Below are 19,095 nucleotides of genomic sequence, written 5' to 3' on the forward strand. Positions count from 1 at the left end.
CGTGGCCAAGCGGCTACTACCGGCCACGCCCTCCGCCCACCACTCAGATACATGGGGGGGGGATCAGCAGCGGGGTCGGGATCGGGCCCCAGCGCCCCAAATCGCCCCCATATCCCCCATATCCCTATAAGCCCAAAGCACCCCAAATCCTGCAGCACCCCCAACCCCAGCATCCCACTGCACCCCAAATCCCATTGCCCCATCCATAGCACCCCAACCCCCCCAGCACCCCAATGATCCCCATTACACCCCAAATCCCATTGCCCTATCCATAGCACCCCAAACTCCCCAGCACCCCATACACCTCAGCACCCCAATGATCCCCATTGCATCCCAAACCCCTATCATGCCCATCACCCCACAGCACCCCAAATCCTGCATCACCCACAGCACCCCAAATCCCCCAGTACCTCCCAGCACCCCAAATGCCGCAGGATCCGAAGCACCCCAAACCCCTCAGCACCCCGTCTCTACGACCCCAATGCACCCCAACACCCCCATTCAGATGAGTCAAGGCACTCACAGGGCTATTTTTGCTGAAAAAAACATGGATTTTGTTTAAAACACCTCCTTTCCCACCCAGGGCATGACCGAGCCCAGAGACCACGATGAGGGGCCCCTGACGCCGCAGGACCCCCCCAACAAAGAGGGGGTTCAGTTTGGGGGGGCCCCCTCACCCTCCGGGGCGACACCAGCAGCGATTTGGTCCCGGTGCCAGAGGCTCTCGACCAGGGCATCGAGGATGGGGCTGACCCGGGCCAGACCCCCCCGGTCCCCCCTGGCCCCCCCCGGGGTGCTGCCCGCCCGCAGCACCCGCACCCCGTGCACCTCCTCGAAGGCCGCCACATCCTGCTCCGACACATCCGCGTGTGGGGACAGGTCAAATCTGGGGGGGGGACGTGGTCAAGGGAGACACCAGCACCATGAGACCCCCCCCCCGGAACCAGTGGGTGCTGTGAGTCCATCGGTGCAATGAAGCGTGCTCGTTCTCAGCCTATTGATGTGCCAAGTGCTGGGGAACACCGGGGCGCAAACCCGCTTGTGGGACACAGAAACGTGGCCGAAGGAGACCCCAAAACCCCCTAAAACCCACCCAAAAACGCCATTAAAGGAAGCGGGAGCGGCCCATCGGTGTCATGAGGTGTGTGCGTTCTCTGCCCAGCAAGGTTCTGAGTGGTGGGAGCTATGGGGGGGGGCACACACAGGGTCATGCACACCAACAACCCCCATGTGTCAGTGTGTGCCATGAGCCCATCAGTGTGATGAAGCGCGCCCGTTCTCAGCCTATTGATGCACCAAGTGATGGGGAACACTGGGATCCAAACCCACTTGTGTGTGTGTGTGTGTGTTGGGGGGCTGCTCCCCATAGAAGGATACTTGGTGCCCACGACCACCCTGACCAGCCCCGCTCCATCGGGATCCATCACCCGGCTCATCTGCGCCGGCAGCTCCTCGAAGGACGCGCGGTCGGTGAAGGAGAACAGGAAGAGGACGGCGTCTGCCTCCTCCTTACAGGCCTGGCCATGGGGACGGCACCATCATCGGGGGTGGGGGAGTGACCCCCAAATGTTGTGTTCCCCCCCCAACCCCAACCCCAAAGCCTCACGGGCAGGAGATGCTCAAACTTCCTCATGGCTCCATCCCCGCAATCCCAGAACCGGAGCTGGAACAGGACGGGGCGGCCGCTGGCGCGCGCCTTGGCGGGCCAATACACGGTGGTCACCTCAATGCCTGCCGATGGGGACACACAGAGGGGGCCGTCACCCCCCCATGGGACACTGGGGGTGCTGCTGGGGTGTCCCGTGTGTGTGTGTCCCCCACAGACACTCACCGAGGGTCTCGTGGTGGACGGGGGGCACAGGGGTCCCCGCCAGCCAGGCCACCAGCGCGCTCTTGCCAACGCCGCTCTTGCCGTGCAGGAAGAGCTTGTAGGGGACCAAGGGGACGGCGAGGCCGGGGGGCAGCACCGGGTGTTCCAGCAGCCCTATGGGGGGTGTCGGGGGTGGGTTTTTGGGGGCGCTGACCCCGCGTTCAGGGCGGGCACAGCGGGTACGGGGCTCACCGAACACCCGGCGCCGGTTCCTGTGCAGGATGGAGCCCAGGTAGGGCCGGGCGGCGGGGGTCAGGAGCCAGCCCGGCTCCAGCACCGGGGTCCTCTGCGATGACATCGGGACCTGGGGGGGGACATCGGAGGGATCCGCTCGCCCCCCCTCCTACCCCCATGGGGTCACTGCACTGCACTAACCCCCCCCCCGGGTAGCAGCATTCCCCCATGCGGTCCCATAGGGTCTCTGCACCCCTCCATAGGGTCCCAGCATCCTCCTATGGGTCCCTGCTCACCCTCCCTCTCGGGTTTCTGACCCCCCCCCCCCATTGGGTCCCAGCACCCTCCATAGGGTCCCAGCATCCCCCTATGGGTCCCTGCTCAGCCCCCCAGGTTTCTAATACCTCCCATAGGGTCCCAGCATCCTCCTATGGGTCCCTGCTCATCCCCCCAGGTTTCTGATTGGGTCCCAGCACCCCCCCCCCCATTGGGTCCCAGCACCCCCCATACGGTCCCATCATCCCCCTATGGGTCCCTGCTCATCCTTCCCCCGGGGTTTCTGAACCCCCCCCATTGGGTCCCAGCACCCCCATAGGGTCCCAGCATCCCCCTATGGGTCCCTGCTCAGCCCCCCAGGTTTCTGACGCCTCCCATAGGGTCCCAGCACCTCCCTAGGGGTCCCTGCTCACTCCCCCGGGTTTCTGCCCCCCCCCCCCATTGGGCCCCTGCACAACCCCCCCGGTCTCAGCATCCCCCTATGGGGTCCCTGACCCCCCCCCGAGTCTTGCCCCCCCCCCCCCCAGGGTCCCTGGCTCCCCCACCATGGGGTCCCTGGTCCCTCCCGGCCCCTGCACCCCAAACCCTGCGGCCCCCTCTCTATGTCCCTGCCCCCCCCCCGCTTTGCTCTTCCCCTCCCACCCCTCCCCACTTTGGGATCCCCGCACCCCGCACAGGGGGGGCGCCCCCCCCATGGGGTTCCCATCCCCCCCCCCCCCGCGGTCCCTTTAACCCGCCCCCCCCCCCCCCCCAACCCTTACCTGTGGCCTCTTCCGCCTCGGGGTGACGTCAGGACGGAGGGGGGCGGGGCGTCTGCACGCCCCGCCCACTGCCGTCAGCGCATGCGCAGAGGTGTAGGGGGCGCACGTGGAGCAGCGGGGTCCCTGGGGGTGATCCCCATCACCAGCCACCGGCACTGGGATGCTTTGGGGTCCCCTTTCCATCCCCAGCAGGATTTGGGGTCCCCATTGCCCATTCCCAGCCCTATCCTGCCTTGGGGTCCCCCTTTTCCATCCCCATCCAGCAGGATTTGGAGTTCCCAGTTTCCAGCCCTGGCAGGATTTGGGTTCCCCCATTTCCACCCCTATCAGGCTTTGGGGTCCCCATTCTTCAGCCCTGACAAGATCTGGGCTCCCCATCCCTAACTGCTGACACTGGGATGCTGCAGCATTCCCAGTTTCCATCACTCTCTCCCTTTTCCCAACCCCTCCCACCCCTGTGCCCCTTTTTCCCACCTCTTATTCTGACCCCCCCCCGTACTCATTGCCCCTTAACACCCCAACCTCCCCCCTGATCCCCCCAACCATGTGGGATTCTCCTCCCCTCCATCCCCCCCATTCCCAAAAGTACCAACCATCCGTTTCTTTTCCTTTTTATTTGTTAAACTGCTAAAAATCCACTGGGATGGGGGGCACCCATTCCCTCCCCCCCCAACCCCCCCAATGTACACAAGGGCTTAAATATCACCAAATTCCTACAGTGGGGACAAGGATGTGGCGGGGGGGGACACCGGAGGGGACACAGCCCCTCGCTCACAGCACCAGCGGCTCATGGAGCGGTTGGGAATGTGCCCAACTTTGGGATGGATTCATGGGTTCGGGTGCAGGACATGCCATGGGGATGGAGGAGGGATGAGCCCGGCGGGGTTGGGGGGATTTGGGGATTGGTTGGGGATGGAAGTGTTGGGAAGATGTCAACCCGGCGCCGTTGTCCATCCCTTGGTGACTATGGGGTGGGATGACAAGAGACATGCAATGGGAATCGATGCCGAAGCATTCCCAAGCTTCGAGTGGAGAAACAAGGATGTCATCCGTCACCTCCGGTGCTCCTGAGGGATTGCGGGGTAGTTTGGATGAACCCAACCTGGGATTGGAGCGGGAGAAGGGGGGGATTGCACGAGGGGTTTATTTACAGAGGTGGGAATGCCGCGGATGAAGCAGATCCCTCCCCATGCTCACGCGGCTGCGATGGGATTTAAGGCTCCGGCCGGCAAAAAGCTCAGTGGGGCTGGAAGTGGGGCTAGAAAAGAATCCAATGGGAACAGGGACCACGTCATGGCGCTGCCGGCTTGGGGAGGGCTCCCTAAGGAGGTTGTTGACCAAAACCTGGCAAAATCCACCCGTTTTTCCCACTCCCCCCCCCCATTGTCTCGAGGGGAAAGGGATGGAGGGAGGTTGTCCCAGAAGGACGCACAGGTTCAATCCCTTTGGATTTTCAGTTGGTTTAATCTTTGCGGAAGGAGGCACGTGCAAAGATGAGCTGCAGTTACCGCTACCGAGGCTGCTCTCGCCCTCAAATCCACCCAAATCCATCGCTTTGGCTGGAAAAATGACCCCCATTCCCAGGCTAGGAGGTGCTGGTTCAGCCTTGAAGGGGTTTGGGCTGTTGAGGGATAGGAAACCTTTGAGCGCAGAAGGGATTTGGCAGCCAAATGTCTCAGCTTCCTGGGAATAATGGGATTTGTAGGGTAAATGGGGTGGTTTTCACGGATCCGAAGGGATCAGGGCTGATCCCAATGCCTGATCCAGCCCAGGGCATGGAGAGGATCCCAACGCCCGGCTCATGCTTAGCATATTTGGCATTTTGACATGCTAAATCCTGCCCTTTCTTCCTTCTTTATGCTCCAGAGGACAGGAACGAGGGGCGAGAGGCAAAACCTAACAAAGGCATCATGTTTGTGTCAAGCAAAGGCTGGCGCAAGGGAGATTCCTGCCGGGATATTGCTGTTGTTTTCCTTACGGAGCCAAGCAAACAGCCTCCAGCCTGCTGGAATTGGGTGTTCCTACAGAACTGCTTTCACTCACGGCCTAGGAGGAGTTTGGGAGACACACGGAGCCTCCCCGAACCCCTGCATAGAACAAACCCAACCTCCAGAGGCTGGAGGTCCCCAATTCCCTACCGGCTCCCCCCCAAATCCTTGGCTTGGATGGCAGCAGTGGGGGGGTTCTCCCCGACCCCGTAAACACTGGGGGCTCCCTGGGAACCGGTGGGGCAGCGCTGGAGGGTTTTGCTTGGATTTTATTGGATTCTTGCTCCCTAATTCACAGTTTGAACACCGGCGGGACAGGGAAAGGGCTCGGGAAGGAGAGGGAAGAGCCGCAGGGAGGGAAGGGAGGAGGCGGTGGTGCAGGATGGGGCTGCATTATCTCTTTGCTCGCACAAAGTACAAGGCATTTGTTTTGGGGTAGTACTTCACGTTCTGCTTCTTGTCCATGAGGCCACCGAAGATGATTAACTCGCCTCTGCCTTGCACCACCGTGTGTAAACTGGTTTCGGGGGGTCCCACCACCGAGCTGCTGTTGAACACTTTCCATTTGACTCGTCCTTGTTCCTTGGTGTCTTTAATGTCCAGGACGTACATCTGCATGGGTTTGCAGTTCATGCTCTGGTACAAAGGCTTCCCAACGTTGAGGGATTGGGGAGGGTGGTGGCCCAGGCGCCGGGCGATGGGAGGTAAGGAATGGCCGTCCCCTTGGGTAGAACCAGGACGTGCTGCTGAGCCCGGCTCGGCGCCCGGGGACCCGGGGGAGGAGGCCAGAGGAGGGCTCAGCGCTGCCGAGGCCGAGGGGCCTTTGGAGGAAAGGGCTTTGACAGCTTCCAGGCTCCTCCGGAGCGCGCTGGGGGACACGGCGCCGGGGAGGGAGCCGGTGACGTGGGGCGGCGTGTGGATGCCGTTGGTGTGCTCCGGGGGGTTCCTCACGCTGGCGCTGACTGTCCTGCCCTCCACAGCATCCATCTGGCACAGCAGGGACCCCGGTTTCTGTTCCCAGCTCATGTCGACGGATCCCAAGCGGAGATCCTTCTGCTCCGGCAGCGATCCCCGCCGCGGCGCCAGGGCCAGCCCCACTTTGAGGTCGTATCCTTCGGCTGCGGAAGGGGTGCTGGGTGACACGAGCTGCACGGGGCTGTCCAAGGAGGCGCCGCCGGCCGCCGTGGCACCGGGGGACAAAGTGCCCCCGTTGAGCACGGGGGAGCTGTCCCCTCTGGCTGGGGACAAGCTGCCTTCCCGGGATCCCGAGGGCGTTTGCCGCTGCGCCCTGGGCCGCAGGGTGCCCCAGCGGCCATTGACGCAGGGAGCTTCGTCCGTGTTCCTGACGGGAGACTGGGAGCGGTATTCCCGTGTTTCGGGGACCAGGGCGGGCGGCGTGGCGCTGATGGGAGAGGGGCGGGAGTTGAGGCTGGGGCTCAGCGGGGCTCTCCCGCTGGGAGCTTGGCTGAAGACCACCACGCATTGTCCCACCTGGAAGAGGAGAAGGGGAGAGGCCAGGTTAGAATGGGAGGAGGATGCTTTGTGCTGTATTGGGGGGGGGAATAGGGGGATATGGAACTATAGATTCATGGAATGGTTCGGGTTGGAAGGGACCTTAAAGCTCATCCAGCTCCAACCCCTGCCACGGGCAGGGACCCCTTCCACTAGAGCAGCTTGCTCCAAGCCCCTGTGTCCAACCTGGCCTTGAACACTGCCAGGGATGGGGCAGCCACAGCTTCTCTGGGCACCCTGTGCCAGCGCCTCAGCACCCTCACAGGGAAGAGCTTCTGCCTAAGAGCTCATCTCAGTCTCCTTGGCCTGTCCCTAAAGGCTCTGCCAAAGCTCCAGGGGTGGACGTGAGACCCTGGTGTGTCCGTACCCTGCAGGCAGGATGGCACCACAGCTCCGGGGCTCCGTGGTCTTCGTTCTCCACCTTGAGTGGCTGCCACGTCCAGGGGTTGCTGTGCATGTGCAGTAACCAGGCGTCCTTAAACAGCTGTGGAGAGAAGTGGGACAGGTTCAGGAGCCTGGTTTGCTGCTGAGATCAGCCCATGGGAGGCAGGAGCGGTGCTGTGCTGCTGCAGACAGGGGAACGGTGACCCAGATCAGGATCTGACCGCCCAGGAGCGACTACACCCTATGTGGTCGCAGACAAATCCCATCATCTCCATCTTCCATCCCAGTATAAAATCTAATTCTCTCTAATTCTTCTGAGGCTCAATTAAAACCTCAGCGAGCTGCTGGGATAGTGCCTGAGGTGCTTCTTTCTTAATTAAAGTGGCTCTAGCAATAGGCAGACAGCTTCCCTGGAAAATCCATCACATGGGAGCCCAGGATTCATGGAATCACAGAATGGTTTGGGTTGGAAGTGACCTTGAAGCTCTTCTGGTTCCAGGTTTGCAGAATGAAATGCCACCTGGGCGAGGGGCAGGCTCTGTCCGTCCACCCCCCGCTCCCCACTGCAGCACCTGCGGCTCACTGATACAGTGGGCACCTCCTGCCCATGCTCCCCATGGATACTCACTGCATTGGGACCACCACAGCCACCGAGGATTAGAATGGTTTCACTGTCTATGACGATCTAGAGCGGACAAAGAAGAGAGTTTCAGCGCGGGGAAGATGTGAAACCATCGCCGATGCTTTCGGTGTGGCCTCCAAGCACAGCCAGAGGCAGGTCCTGGTTTCTTGGCTGCACAGATGCTGCTGAATGGTGCCTGCCCCGGGATGAGGAGTGGAGCTGGCACGGGGAGCAGGTTCTGCTGGGCCTGAGGCAGAGCAGGACGCAGCGTTCACCCCGCTGCCTTGTCCCAAATGGCTCACAAACCAGTTCCTCTTAGGGAGGAGAGCAATTACCCGTCCTGAGGCTGAGCCAATGCACAGGGGCCCGAACACCCCTCTTCAGATAAGGGTCGATGGGCTGCCTGGGAGGGCTTGTGCTTGTAGCAAGGTTTGTTAGGTGCTGGTGGTGGGTGAGAGGCCCTTCACCTTCTTTTCCAGTGGAGGAAAGACATGTTTGGGCACGACCCATCCAATCTCCTCTGGGTCCCTGAGAGGAACCACACATTGGGAAACACTGAGTGTCTTCCCAAGGGACCATGGAGGGAAGCAGGCATGGAGACACCTGCACGAAGCTGGGTACACCCATGAGCACCTGCCCCAGGCAGGCGATAAATCAGAGCGGGCACAACCCAGAGTCACTGGAACCAAGAAGCAGGAGAGTGGAGCAATCCAAAAGGGCCCTGAGCCAAACCAACGTGTGATAACACTTGATTGATCTCAACTGCCACAGGGGGGTGATGGCTGGGTTCAAACAGCAATGCGTGCTCTAGAAATGCTCGTTAGAGTCTGAGTCATGTGCCAGATACAGCACGGTACCTGCATCAGTGTTATGGAGATGAAAGCTCACCCTCACCAAACAGATGGCTTGGGGTGGGGGGGGAAACTAGGGCCCGTTGGGCAGAGGTGGTGAAGATAACTTGGAGATGAAGCATTAGCTTTCAGGCAGGCTGCTGAGATCTGCCTGGAAGCTGGGAGTTAAGCCCTACCACAATTATCTTTGGCAGGGTGCTGGTGCTGAGCTCACCTGAGACTGGCCGCCTCGCGGGTGAGGGCTAGGCCCGGAGATGGTGGGCTTGGACCAAGCCCACTGCTCCAGATCCAGCACCCAGACGTCATTGCTCCTGCAAGGATGAGACAACAAGTGTTGAGGAGACAACCAGGCTCTGTGGGCACGTGAAACGTGGGTTCAGGGCAGAGCTTTATGGCAGAATTGGGTACTATGTGGGCTGGAGCTTCAAGGGGATTCACCGTGAAGAGGCAAAGGGTGTGCTTATAGCAGGAGAGCCCAAACCCTGCAGAGGTTTCCTTCTGAAACACTCTGAGCTACCCAGTGGTCACCACAACACGCTCCTCGCTTGCAGGAGCTGTTGTCAGACACCTTCCCCCCACCAGACTCACATTTGTCTTGATCCCAGGGAACCCCCAAAGACGATCATTTTGTCCTCAATGACACAGGAGGAGTGTCCTGCCATGGGAGGGGGGCCATGGGTGGTCACAATGCAGTTCCACCTGGGGAAAGAGGGAGGAAGACATTCACCACTGGTTTGGAAAGGAAAGCACTGGATGGAACAGGCTTCCCAGGGAATTGGTGGAATCACCATCCCTGGAAGTGCTCAAAACCCATGTAGGTGAGGCCCCCAGTGACCTCAGTGGGTTAACGGTGGCCTTGGCAGTGCTGGGGAACGGTTGGGCTTGATGAACATAAAGGTCTTTTCCAAGCTGGTTGATTCAATGGTTCTATGAATGGCAAAAAGTCCTCACAAACATGTTACAGAGGAAAACCTCAGGGGAAACCTCCAAAGAGGCAAATCCTAATGAAACTCATTAGAAATCCTGATGTGCTATAGCCATTTCTGAAGCAGGACGAAGCCCCAGGGCCACGGTGAATGTATCACCCCTTTCAATTGAAGTTCACCCTCAACGATTTCCATCACGGTTTAATTACAGCGTTCTGGTGCCTCTGCTCTGTATAATGGACACTTCTGATGATGGGAAGCTCTCAGTGAAGAGGAGCAGGAACCACCGCTGCTTTGACAGAGCTTTGCTCCTTTCTCACACAGCAGCAGTGGGAAAGGCTGCTCTGAAACCAGCCGAACGGTGCTTAAAGGGAAAGGCAAATTCCTGCCATCTCTGTGGTCACGGCTGGATGCTCTAGAGCAGGAGCTGTGAGGGCAGAGATCCCTAACCTGGTGCAGGTGCCTCTATCACACCTCCCCAGGAGGCTGCAGGAGCTGGGAGGTTTGGACCATTGCTAAAACCCAAAACCTTCAGAAGCTGGGGCTTTATCTCCTCCTTTCCTCAGAATAAACTCACTGCTCACAGCCAAACCAATGACGTGTTTAAAACACACAAAGAGTCACAGCCTGGTCTCTGCTGGAAGGGACCTTAAAGCTGCTCCAGTTCCAACCCCTGCCACGGGCAGGGACCCCTTCCACTAGAGCAGCTTGCTCCAAGCCCCTGTGTCCAACCTGGCCTTGAACACTGCCAGGGATGGGGCAGCCACAGCTTCTCTGGGCACCCTGTGCCAGCGCCTCAGCACCCTCACAGGGAAGAGCTTCTGCCTAAGAGCTCATCTCAGTCTCCCCTCTGGCAGGTTAAAGCCATTCCCCTTGGCCTGTCCCTACATCCCTTGTCCCAAGCCCCTCTCCAGCTTTCCTGCAGCCCCTTCAGGCACTGGAGCTGCTCTAAGGTCTCCCCTTCAGGAGCCTTCTCTTCTCCAGGCTGCCCCAGCCCAGCTCTCTCAGCCTGGCTCCAGAGCAGAGCTGCTCCAGCCCTCGCAGCATCTCCATGGCCTCCAGTGGCCTCGCTCCAACAGCTCCACGTCCCTCTGGTGCCGTTGCCCAGAGCTGACCCCATGTCCTGATTCCCACCTGGCTGGCTGGGAACACTCAGGGAGTTTGGCATAGTTTCGGTGCAAGTCAAGAGCCATATGGCAGCAAGCACCACCCAAGAGGTGCCAGACAGCCCCATCCCCACGGCTCCGGTGCGCTCCTGTGGTTTTGGGCTTTTCATTTCCTTCTGTTCCAATAAAAGCCTGGCAGCCACTCTGGAATGAGACACACTGAGGAGAGCAGGACCACGCCGAGCTTCCCAGGCGGGCTCCGAGAGATGCCCTCCAGCATTCCTACAGCTCAATTACATTCTGCAAGGATCAAAGGCTGAGCTTTGAATCCAGATGTGCTCTTACCAGTTTTTGGAGGGTGAGTAGGTATGGATTTCATCGAAGAACCTCTCCGGCTGGTGCAGAGGGTAAGGGCTCGGCCGTGTCCACCCACCAAAAAGCACCAGCAAGTCCTTGTAGACCACGAGCGTGGCTCCAGCCTTGGGTGAAGGGTATGAACCTGGGTAAGGAAAGAGAAGGGGGAGGTCAGAACCCACACAAGCACTGAACTCTGCCTCGCTTGTATTGAAGCGAGACAACGCGCAGGCTCCACCTTTAAACCCCTCCGTCTTTAACACTCCATCTTTATAAAGGGAAGAGGAACAGGAGGAAAGAGGCAAAATTAGAGCTGGGAGCCTGGGAAGCAAACGTCTCCTGCCAATTTGTGTCAGCGTAATTAGTAGGAGCTGAAAGCGCATCTCATGTGTGGCAAAACTTCTGTCACTCACTGCCAGGAAATTGCTGCTTTCCAATGGAGCCCTTGAAATTAGTGCTTCAGCACAGAATCAAAGCAGTAATTACCTCCAAATCCCTCCCAACTTCTCTCCATGGAGGGGGAGAAGGAGAAGGAATCCCAATCCCAGCGCATCCAGAGAGGATGGTGGCAGAACACTCAGGTACTCACAAGCAAACACTGAACCCCACGTTTGCCAAGCAGCACAATTAAAGCCTAAAAGCTGTGCTGTGTGAATTAGCAGTCACTCCTCAGGACAGCAGAAGGAAATGCACCTCAAACATCACTGACAGACCTTCAGTTTGGCTGTTTGAGGTTCAAAAGGCTCCACAAGGGCCTGAGACCTGCTGAGCAGCAGGATGTGAGCTCTGGGGCTGGACCATCACAATTCACTGTGCCAGCACCTCAGCACCCTCCCAGGGAAGAGCTTCTGCCTAGGAGCTCATCTCAGCCTCCCCTCGGGCAGGTTAAAGCCATTCCCCTTGGCCTGTCCCTACATCCCTTGTCCCAAGCCCCTCTTCAGCTTTCCTGCAGCCCCTTCAGGCACTGGAGCTGCTCTCAGGTCTCCCCTTCAGGAGCCTTCTCTTCTCCAGGCTGCCCCAGCCCAGCTCTCTCAGCCTGGCTCCAGAGCAGAGCTGCTCCAGCCCTCGCAGCATCTCCATGGCCTCCTCTGGCCTCGCTCCAGCAGCTCCACGTCCCTCTTGTGCTGCTGCCCCAGAGCTGGATCAGGGCTGCAGGGGGTCTCCCCAGAGCACAGCAGAGGGGCAGGATCCCCTCCCTGAGCTGCTGCTCACGCTCTGGGGGTGCAGCCCAGCACAGGGGGGGTTCTGGGCTCAAGCACTCACTGAAGCCGGGTCATGGGGAGCTTCTCACTGACCAACACCCCAAGTCCTCCTCAAGGTCTGGGCACCTCCTGCAGCCTGAGGTCTGCAGTCACAGCCTCTCTCTTCCGCAGCTCAGAGCCAAGGCACCAACCACCACCATGGTGCACTGCCAGTGCCATGAGTCTCTTTGCCAGAGCAGCTATCAATGAATCAGATCCCTTTGAGCTGCTGTGAGGAGCCAGGTCAGAGCCTGCTGCAGAACCCCCCCTGCCTGCTCCAGCAGCTGTGTCACTGATGTCTTCAGTGCTGAGCCGCTTCCCAGGAGCGGCTAAACCCTCTCCAGCCAGTGCCGAGGCATCAGAGCATCCTCCTTCCCGCTGTCACCACCAGCAGCAGGCAGATTCCTGCACCTCTGCAGTCACCCTTTCCAAATAAACCCCAAATACATCACCCCAAAACCATGGATGCGGGAAGCAGGGGCAGCTCAAGGGCACAGCACGTGGCCGCTGGAGCACTGTCACCCTGTCCGACAAGGCTGATGCACCAAACCTCTCCCCTGCTGTCCCAACAGGACTCGGGGAGTGTTTTTAGCAGGTAATGACAAGCAGAACAGGGACTATTTTTAAAGGAAACCAGAGCAGCTATTTTAAGATGCTGCAGCTGAGAAAAGCGATTCCAGTGCGATGGGTTCCAGCTGGGGGGGGGGAGAGCCAGACACAGAGGAGATGGGCACCGGGTCCCTGAGCCTTTCTCAAGAGGCAAACCACACTTTGCTGCTGCTCTCAGGTGTAAAGCATAGGGGATAAAGTGGTGCAGGTAACGATCCTTGTGCTGGGGCACAAGAGCTACACCCACAATCTCCTTCACAATGAGGGTGCCAGAAGAAGGTCACATTTGGTTACTCTTTGTTCCCAAATTCCAGGCTTCCTGCTCATTCCGGGGCTGCATGCAATTCATTAAACCCCAGCAGCAGGTTCACAGCCTAAATGTTCTCCCTGGTAGGGTATAAAGTTGCTGTGCCAAGCTTGGCATTGCAAACCAGGCTGTTAGGATATGTTCCTATGTGACTTGTAGAGAATCAGCTGGTTGGGTTCTCCATCGAGGAGACCCAGAGTCAGAGAGTCATGGAATGGGTTGGGTTGGAAGGGACCTTAAAGCTCCTCCAGCTCCAACCCCTGCCACGGGCAGGGACCCCTTCCACTGGAGCAGCTTGCTCCAAGCCCCTGTGTCCAACCTGGCCTTGAACACTGCCAGGGATGGGGCACCTCCATCCAGGATGTGTCGTGTCCAAAAGGGCTGGGATTGCAGGGAGTGGGAAGAGCCATCCTCCTGCTGCTGTAACCTGAAGGTCAACCCCAGCCTCAGACACCAAGATGGTTCCCAAATGAGTCAACAACATGCGAACAGCCCAGGGCAGGGGCTGGCCCCTGTTCTTCAGGAAGCTCTGCCTGTTAGTGGACGTTGTAGGGGTGTAAATGAGCGGAGCCTCATTCCGCAATGCAGGAAAAGTCTGAATAATACCACTCAAAGGAGAGCCGGCCTCTCAAAGCCTCCTCCAAGCAGGCAGTTGGGTCCCTACTCTGCACGAGAGATGCATGTGGTAACCAGGAGGACTGAAACACACAGACAAAGACTGGAAACCTGGAGAATTAACACTGCTTGTGTCTAAAGCTGCAGAGAGCTGCTGCTGCCGTGGGCATCGAGGGAGACCGAGCACCTCCTGCCCTGCCCAGGGCAAAGGGAAGGCAGCCTGGGTGACTTCAGGTCTCAGGTATGCGGAGTAGCAATGGGACATCAAAGGGACCCGGCTCCATTCCATGGGGCCCCGTGACAGCCTGCTCCAGGTCCCAGCTCCCTGCAGGATGTGCTGAGCGGTGCTTCAAAGCCTGGCAGCAACCTACTTGACATGGGAGGACTTCCTCCTCTCCGGGACCGTGCTTCCCGATGGAAGAGCTCCTGTTCCTCACCACCGACTCCAGCGCCTGCAGAACACGGGGGTAACTGCACTGGTTTCTGCCTGGGTCAGGGCGCAGCGCAGGTTTCCACACCCTGATAACACCATCCAGCCCCAGCTGAGATTATCTTTCCTTAGGGATAAAGATTGAGGCGTGCAGAGGGTGCAGCGCAACGAACTGCTCCTAAACATAGAAGGGAACATCTCTTCGCAGCTGACGCTGTTTACTCGGTCGGGATGAGCAGCGAGAAGCTCGTCTCAGATATTGTGTTCTCCACTGGATGGATTTTCCTGGCTCCAGAAGCAGAGACAGACTTTTAAAACAAACAAACAAACAAAGATCTCTGGCTTCCAGGGATGTTTGGAAGAGAAATTCCAGCCTCTGATCGCTTCTGACGCGTGCTCTGGGCCTATCTCTTTAGGATCTGGCCTTATAAGCAGTTTGTTAAAGCCCATTTATTCAGCCCTCTAATGCAACCGGAGCAGCACATGCAGAAATCAGTGACCACAGAAGAGAAGCCTGGCTGAGAGAGCAGGAACGGCCTAAACATCCCCCCCCATGTGCTGGGCTGCACCCCCAGAGCGTGAGCAGCAGCTCAGGGAGGGGATCCTGCCCCTCTGCTGTGCTCTGGGGAGACCCCCCCTGCAGCCCTGATCCAGCTCTGGGGCAGCAGCACAAGAGGGACGTGGAGCTGCTGGAGCGAGGCCAGAGGAGGCCATGGAGATGCTGTGAGGGCTGGAGCAGCTCTGCTCTGGAGCCAGGCTGAGAGAGCTGGGCTGGGGCGGCCTGGAGAAGAGAAGGCTCCTGAAGGGGAGACCTGAGAGCAGCTCCAGTGCCTGAAGGGGCTGCAGGAAAGCTGGAGAGGGGCTTGGGACAAGGGGTGTAGGGACAGGCCAAGGGGAATGGCTTTAACCTGCCAGAGGGGAGACTGAGATGAGCTCTTAGGCAGAAGCTCTTCCCTGTGAGGGTGCTGAGGCGCTGGCACAGGGTGCCCAGAGAAGCTGTGGCTGCCCCATCCCTGGCAGTGTTCAAGGCCAGGTTGGACACGGGGGCTTGGAGCAAGCTGCTCTAGTGGAAGGGGTCCCTGCCCGTGGCAGGGGTTGGAGCTGGGTGAGCTTTAAGGTCCCTTCCAGCACAACCCAGTCTGGGCTCTATGAAGCAGTCTGCAGCTCTGCACTGTCAGTATTTCAGTACAATCCATCTGCAGAAGAACAGGACGTTTTGGGGCTTTTCACACCAAGGCACTCCTGTTGTGCCATAAAGAAGCGGTAAAAAGCCAGTTCCTTTTAAGAAGGAAAAATGTGACCCTGCTGATGGATGTCACAGTAGAAACAAGGCTAAAAGCATGGCTTGGACTTACTGCACTCAGCCTCTGAGCTCTAATAGCCCTGCCTCCAACCTTGCCTTGTGCAGGAGCCGGCTGTGTGGCTGCTGTTTGATCCTGTGCGTATCTCCAGGGGAGCAGCAGTGAAGGGGAGAGCTGCAACCTCCTTGTGCTCAGCCTGCCTTTATCAGCCTGGCTTTTAGGCTGGCAGAGACGTGAAGACGCCAAATCACAGGTCCTGGGCTGGAAACCTCAATCTCCTCCAGCCCAGCACCACCCCAGCTCCCCTTCATCACACAAAGGTCCATCCCAAACATGCCTGATGGCATCGAATCCCCAAATTTCCCCCCCTTCCCTGAGAAGGGAAACCAGAGATGGAAAAACCAACACTCCCTGCGCTTCCCAGGCTGGGATGTTTCCGCAGCTGTCTGCAGAGCTGCCCAAAAGCTTTGCCCCTGTCAGCAGTTTCTGAGGGTTCCCAAAAGGAAGACAAGAAGCTGGCGAGCAGCGGTCCAGTGGCTGGAATACAGCGGATGAGCATCCCAGATACCCCAGCATTAGAATTAACTCAATTAGGGAGCCAAAGGAGAGCTCCTAGGAGAAGACTGGGTACCTCCATGGCACACTGCACACAATGCACTACCCTAGCTCTATCCCCAAGTCAAACCCAACACAGGGCTTGCTAAGCCCTTGATTCAGCATCTGACCTTCACCTGGTTTCATCCCCAAGGCCCTCAAAACAAGGCACTGGGATTACAAACGTTTCCAAGACTGGCTTTGACTGGCCCTGCCTAAAGCTTAAGGCTTTTAAGAGCCAGGAAGGTATCATTTTCCCCTCCCAAAGCCACATGTGATTTAGCGTTCCCTCAAATCTGGCTTTGAGAAAAACCTCCAAATATTCCTTGCTTGGAAGTAAACAGGAATTGAGCTTTGCACGAGTTTTAAGAGAAACCGAACGCGATCCTTCTGTCTTCCCAACAGAGACAAAACCTTTGCAGGCACATTCTGCTGCCCGAAAAACCCCTCTCAGAGAGGGGAGGGGAATATCAAACGCAGGGGTTTTCATATCGAACGCAGAGGTTTTCTTGCAGGTCAGGGGGGATGCAACCAAATCTGACCCTTTCCCACCAGGCTCTCCACACTGAGTTTCCACCCTCCAGTGACACATGGGTACAAGCCCAGTCAAACCCACGATGCTGAGCCCAAAGAGCTGGTTTCGTGCAAGCCTTTGGAGGCGGAGGAGCAATCCCCGCCGGGGAGGCTCCGTCACCCCCAGTGCTGCAATGGCACAGGCGTTTGTGTGCTGCTCTCTTTTACCCAGGAAATCCCTGCATGCTGCGACTCGGAGCCTGATAAAGTGTTGAAAAGGAGAGGCCGTGCCCTCGGAAGCCTGCGGAGCAGGATCACTGACTCACCCTGTGTAACGCTCAGCGATGTCCTTACGCAGCACCTTGAGCAAACAGCGGCAAGATATGAGTGGGGAACACGGGGGGGGGGGGGGGGGGGGGCTTTGCCCCCTCCTCTCCTCATGCTGCAAACAAGGGTCACTGGAACAGAGAAGCTGTGGCTGCCCTATCCCTGGCAGTGTTCAAGGCCAGGTTGGACACAGGGGCTTGGAGCAAGCTGCTCTAGTGCAAGGTGTCCCTGCCCGTGGCAGGGGTTGGAGCTGGATGAGCTTTAAGGTCCCTTCACCCCAACCCATTCCATGGTTCTAATTCACCTCGATGCTGGAGGAGAAGCTCTACAGAACCAAGGGTGAGGTCACCCCATGCTCCCCTTCGCAACCACCTCCCTGCTTCTGGGAACTGCAGCCCTGGCTCTGTGGTGCAGGGTGCAGCCGTTGCAAAAGCTGCTTTGCCCTGGAGGTGGCTGGAACCAAACCAGGCAGCACCCACCTCCCTCTGCTTTAATGCTTGTTTGCTCCCAACCCCTCGAAGCGATACCTGCCCTGCAGACTCCTCAGTGACTGCAGTAACAGTCTGGCATCCCACACAAACCAGCCCTGCTGCTCACTACAGAGCTCAGCAGAGGGGGGGGATCAGCTCCCGCCGCTGCTCTTCCCTCCAGGAGGCAAACGGAGAGATGGAAATTGCTGTATCAGACGACACGGGGCCATAATAACCGGCTAATTGCAGGGGAGGGATGGAGGGATGTGTGGGGCAGCGCAGGAGCGTGCCCTGGCCCTGCTGAGCTCCACACTTTTGGCTCCAGTCACGCTCCCGTTGAGTTCGCCGCAGCGGGAGGGAGGCGGCTGAGGCATGGCAGACGTCGAAGCAGCCCCAAATTACCGGTGTTTCAGGAAACGTTGCTGTGTAATTTGGTGAGCTTGGAGCTACCGCGGGGCTGAAGAAACCTGAAGTGTCCTTTAAAGAGCATCCTGTGGGCACGGGCAGAAACGTCTACTCCAGTAAAGCGCACGAAGCTCAGCGCTCAAGATGTGCTGCAAGGGAAGTGCAGCTCCTTGCTGAAACCCCCAACATCGACCTGCTGGCAGCCCCAGCCCAGCACACAAAGGGATACTGAGTCCAGCTCTTTGCATCTTCCCTTTAACCAGCCCTTCCCTCATGTGCTGCCTTCCCCATCACCTTCCTCTTCAAGCCATCGGTTCCCGCACGGTGCTCCCTTCACACAAGAGCCTGCTTCCCCCCACCTCATTCCAGTAAATCCAGTGCTTAATGCTAAATGTGCTAAATATTTCATGTCAGGAATAAATATTCACCTTTTGGCCTGCAGACAAGCATGAGTTAGTGCTTTGTCATTCCGTGCGCCTTCCAGAATTCAGATTTTACAGCAGATGCTTTTGGGAAAGAGGTAAAATCTGGCTACACAGCGGGAGGACTTAAAGAGACTTCGAAAGCACAGCTTGTATAGACCAAAAAGGGAAGAGGGCACCTTCCAACTCAGGTTTTGTATACAGAATCCTGGTGGATTGGTCCCAAAGGCAAAAGCACAACAGTGGGAACAGCTAAAAGAAGGAAAACTGGAGTACCTGCAGCCCTGCTCCAGCTCTGGGGCAGCAGCACAAGAGGGACGTGGAGCTGCTGGAGCGAGGCCAGAGGAGGCCATGGAGATGCTGCGAGGGCTGGAGCAGCTCTGCTCTGGAGCCAGGCTGAGAGAGCTGGGCTGGGGCAGCCTGGACAAGAGAAGGCTCCTGAAGGGGAGACCTGAGAGCAGCTCCAGTGCCTGAAGGGGCTGCAGGAAAGCTGGAGAGGGGCTTGGGACAAGGGATGTAGGGACAGGCCAAGGGGAATGGCTTTAACCTGCCAGAGGGGAGACTGAGATGAGCTCTTAGGCAGAAGCTCTTCCCTGTGAGGGTGCTGAGGCGCTGGCACAGGGTGCCCAGAGAAGCTGTGGCTGCCCCATCCCTGGCAGTGTTCAAGGCCAGGTTGGACACGGGCTTGGAGCAAGCTGCTCTAGTGGAAGGTGTCCCTGCCCGTGGCAGGGGTTGGAGCTGGATGAGCTTTAAGGTCCCTTCCAACCCAAACCCGGGATTCCATGATTCTGTGAACACCTCGGATGGGATGTGTGCCTGCTGGCTGGGATGCCTGGGAAGGAGCTCTTGCCGATAGGTGTCAGCACAGCCTGCCTGAAGCCTCCGAACAGGACCTTTCGGAAGGCTCCTCAGAGCAGCTTCCCAGCTGGCAAGCAATGGGATCGCAGGGGTTTATTTCACTGATCCCAAAACGGGGCTGCCCCTGAAGGTGAACACAGGGAACGCTTTGAGAAAGCTGAGAAAGGAATAACTTGATA

The 19,095-nt window shown here is 58.3% G+C and overlaps 2 protein-coding genes across 4 annotated transcripts in view; both read right to left on the reverse strand.

Moving 5' to 3' along the window:
- Positions 1 to 639: 639 nt before the first annotated feature.
- On the reverse strand, positions 640 to 3,113 carry CPLANE2 (ciliogenesis and planar polarity effector complex subunit 2). Of its 2 annotated transcripts, none has more exons than XM_057401314.1 (6): positions 3,082 to 3,113; positions 2,063 to 2,174; positions 1,832 to 1,984; positions 1,607 to 1,731; positions 1,378 to 1,517; positions 640 to 886 (listed from the first exon to the last, which is right to left on the reverse strand). In XM_057401314.1, exons 2-6 carry the CDS (start codon positions 2,166 to 2,168, stop codon positions 655 to 657), a joined length of 756 nt encoding a protein of 251 aa, XP_057257297.1. In that variant the 5' UTR covers positions 2,169 to 2,174; positions 3,082 to 3,113; the 3' UTR covers positions 640 to 654. The 2 variants fall into 2 exon arrangements, with proteins under 2 accessions (XP_057257297.1, XP_057257296.1); XM_057401313.1 differs by having other exon boundaries at positions 2,063 to 2,230; positions 3,082 to 3,103.
- A 1,412-nt stretch (positions 3,114 to 4,525) lies between these two features.
- Positions 4,526 to 19,095, reverse strand: part of FBXO42 (F-box protein 42) — a 51,149-nt gene continuing 36,579 nt past the window's right edge. For both annotated transcript variants that reach the window (XM_057401310.1, XM_057401311.1), the window contains 6 exons: positions 10,816 to 10,969; positions 9,027 to 9,137; positions 8,653 to 8,749; positions 7,594 to 7,650; positions 6,949 to 7,065; positions 4,526 to 6,560 (listed from right to left, as the gene is read on the reverse strand). In XM_057401310.1, the coding sequence (XP_057257293.1) occupies positions 5,463 to 6,560; positions 6,949 to 7,065; positions 7,594 to 7,650; positions 8,653 to 8,749; positions 9,027 to 9,137; positions 10,816 to 10,969 (1,634 nt within the window). In that variant the 3' untranslated portion in view covers positions 4,526 to 5,462. The remainder of the gene's footprint in view (positions 6,561 to 6,948; positions 7,066 to 7,593; positions 7,651 to 8,652; positions 8,750 to 9,026; positions 9,138 to 10,815; positions 10,970 to 19,095) is intronic.

This window comes from Pezoporus wallicus, unplaced genomic scaffold, assembly GCF_028554395.1.
Source record: "Pezoporus wallicus isolate ANWC-B61680 ecotype Strahan unplaced genomic scaffold, APGP_CSIRO_Pwel_v1 contig_14543, whole genome shotgun sequence".
Taxonomy (NCBI): Eukaryota; Metazoa; Chordata; class Aves; order Psittaciformes; family Psittacidae; genus Pezoporus; species Pezoporus wallicus.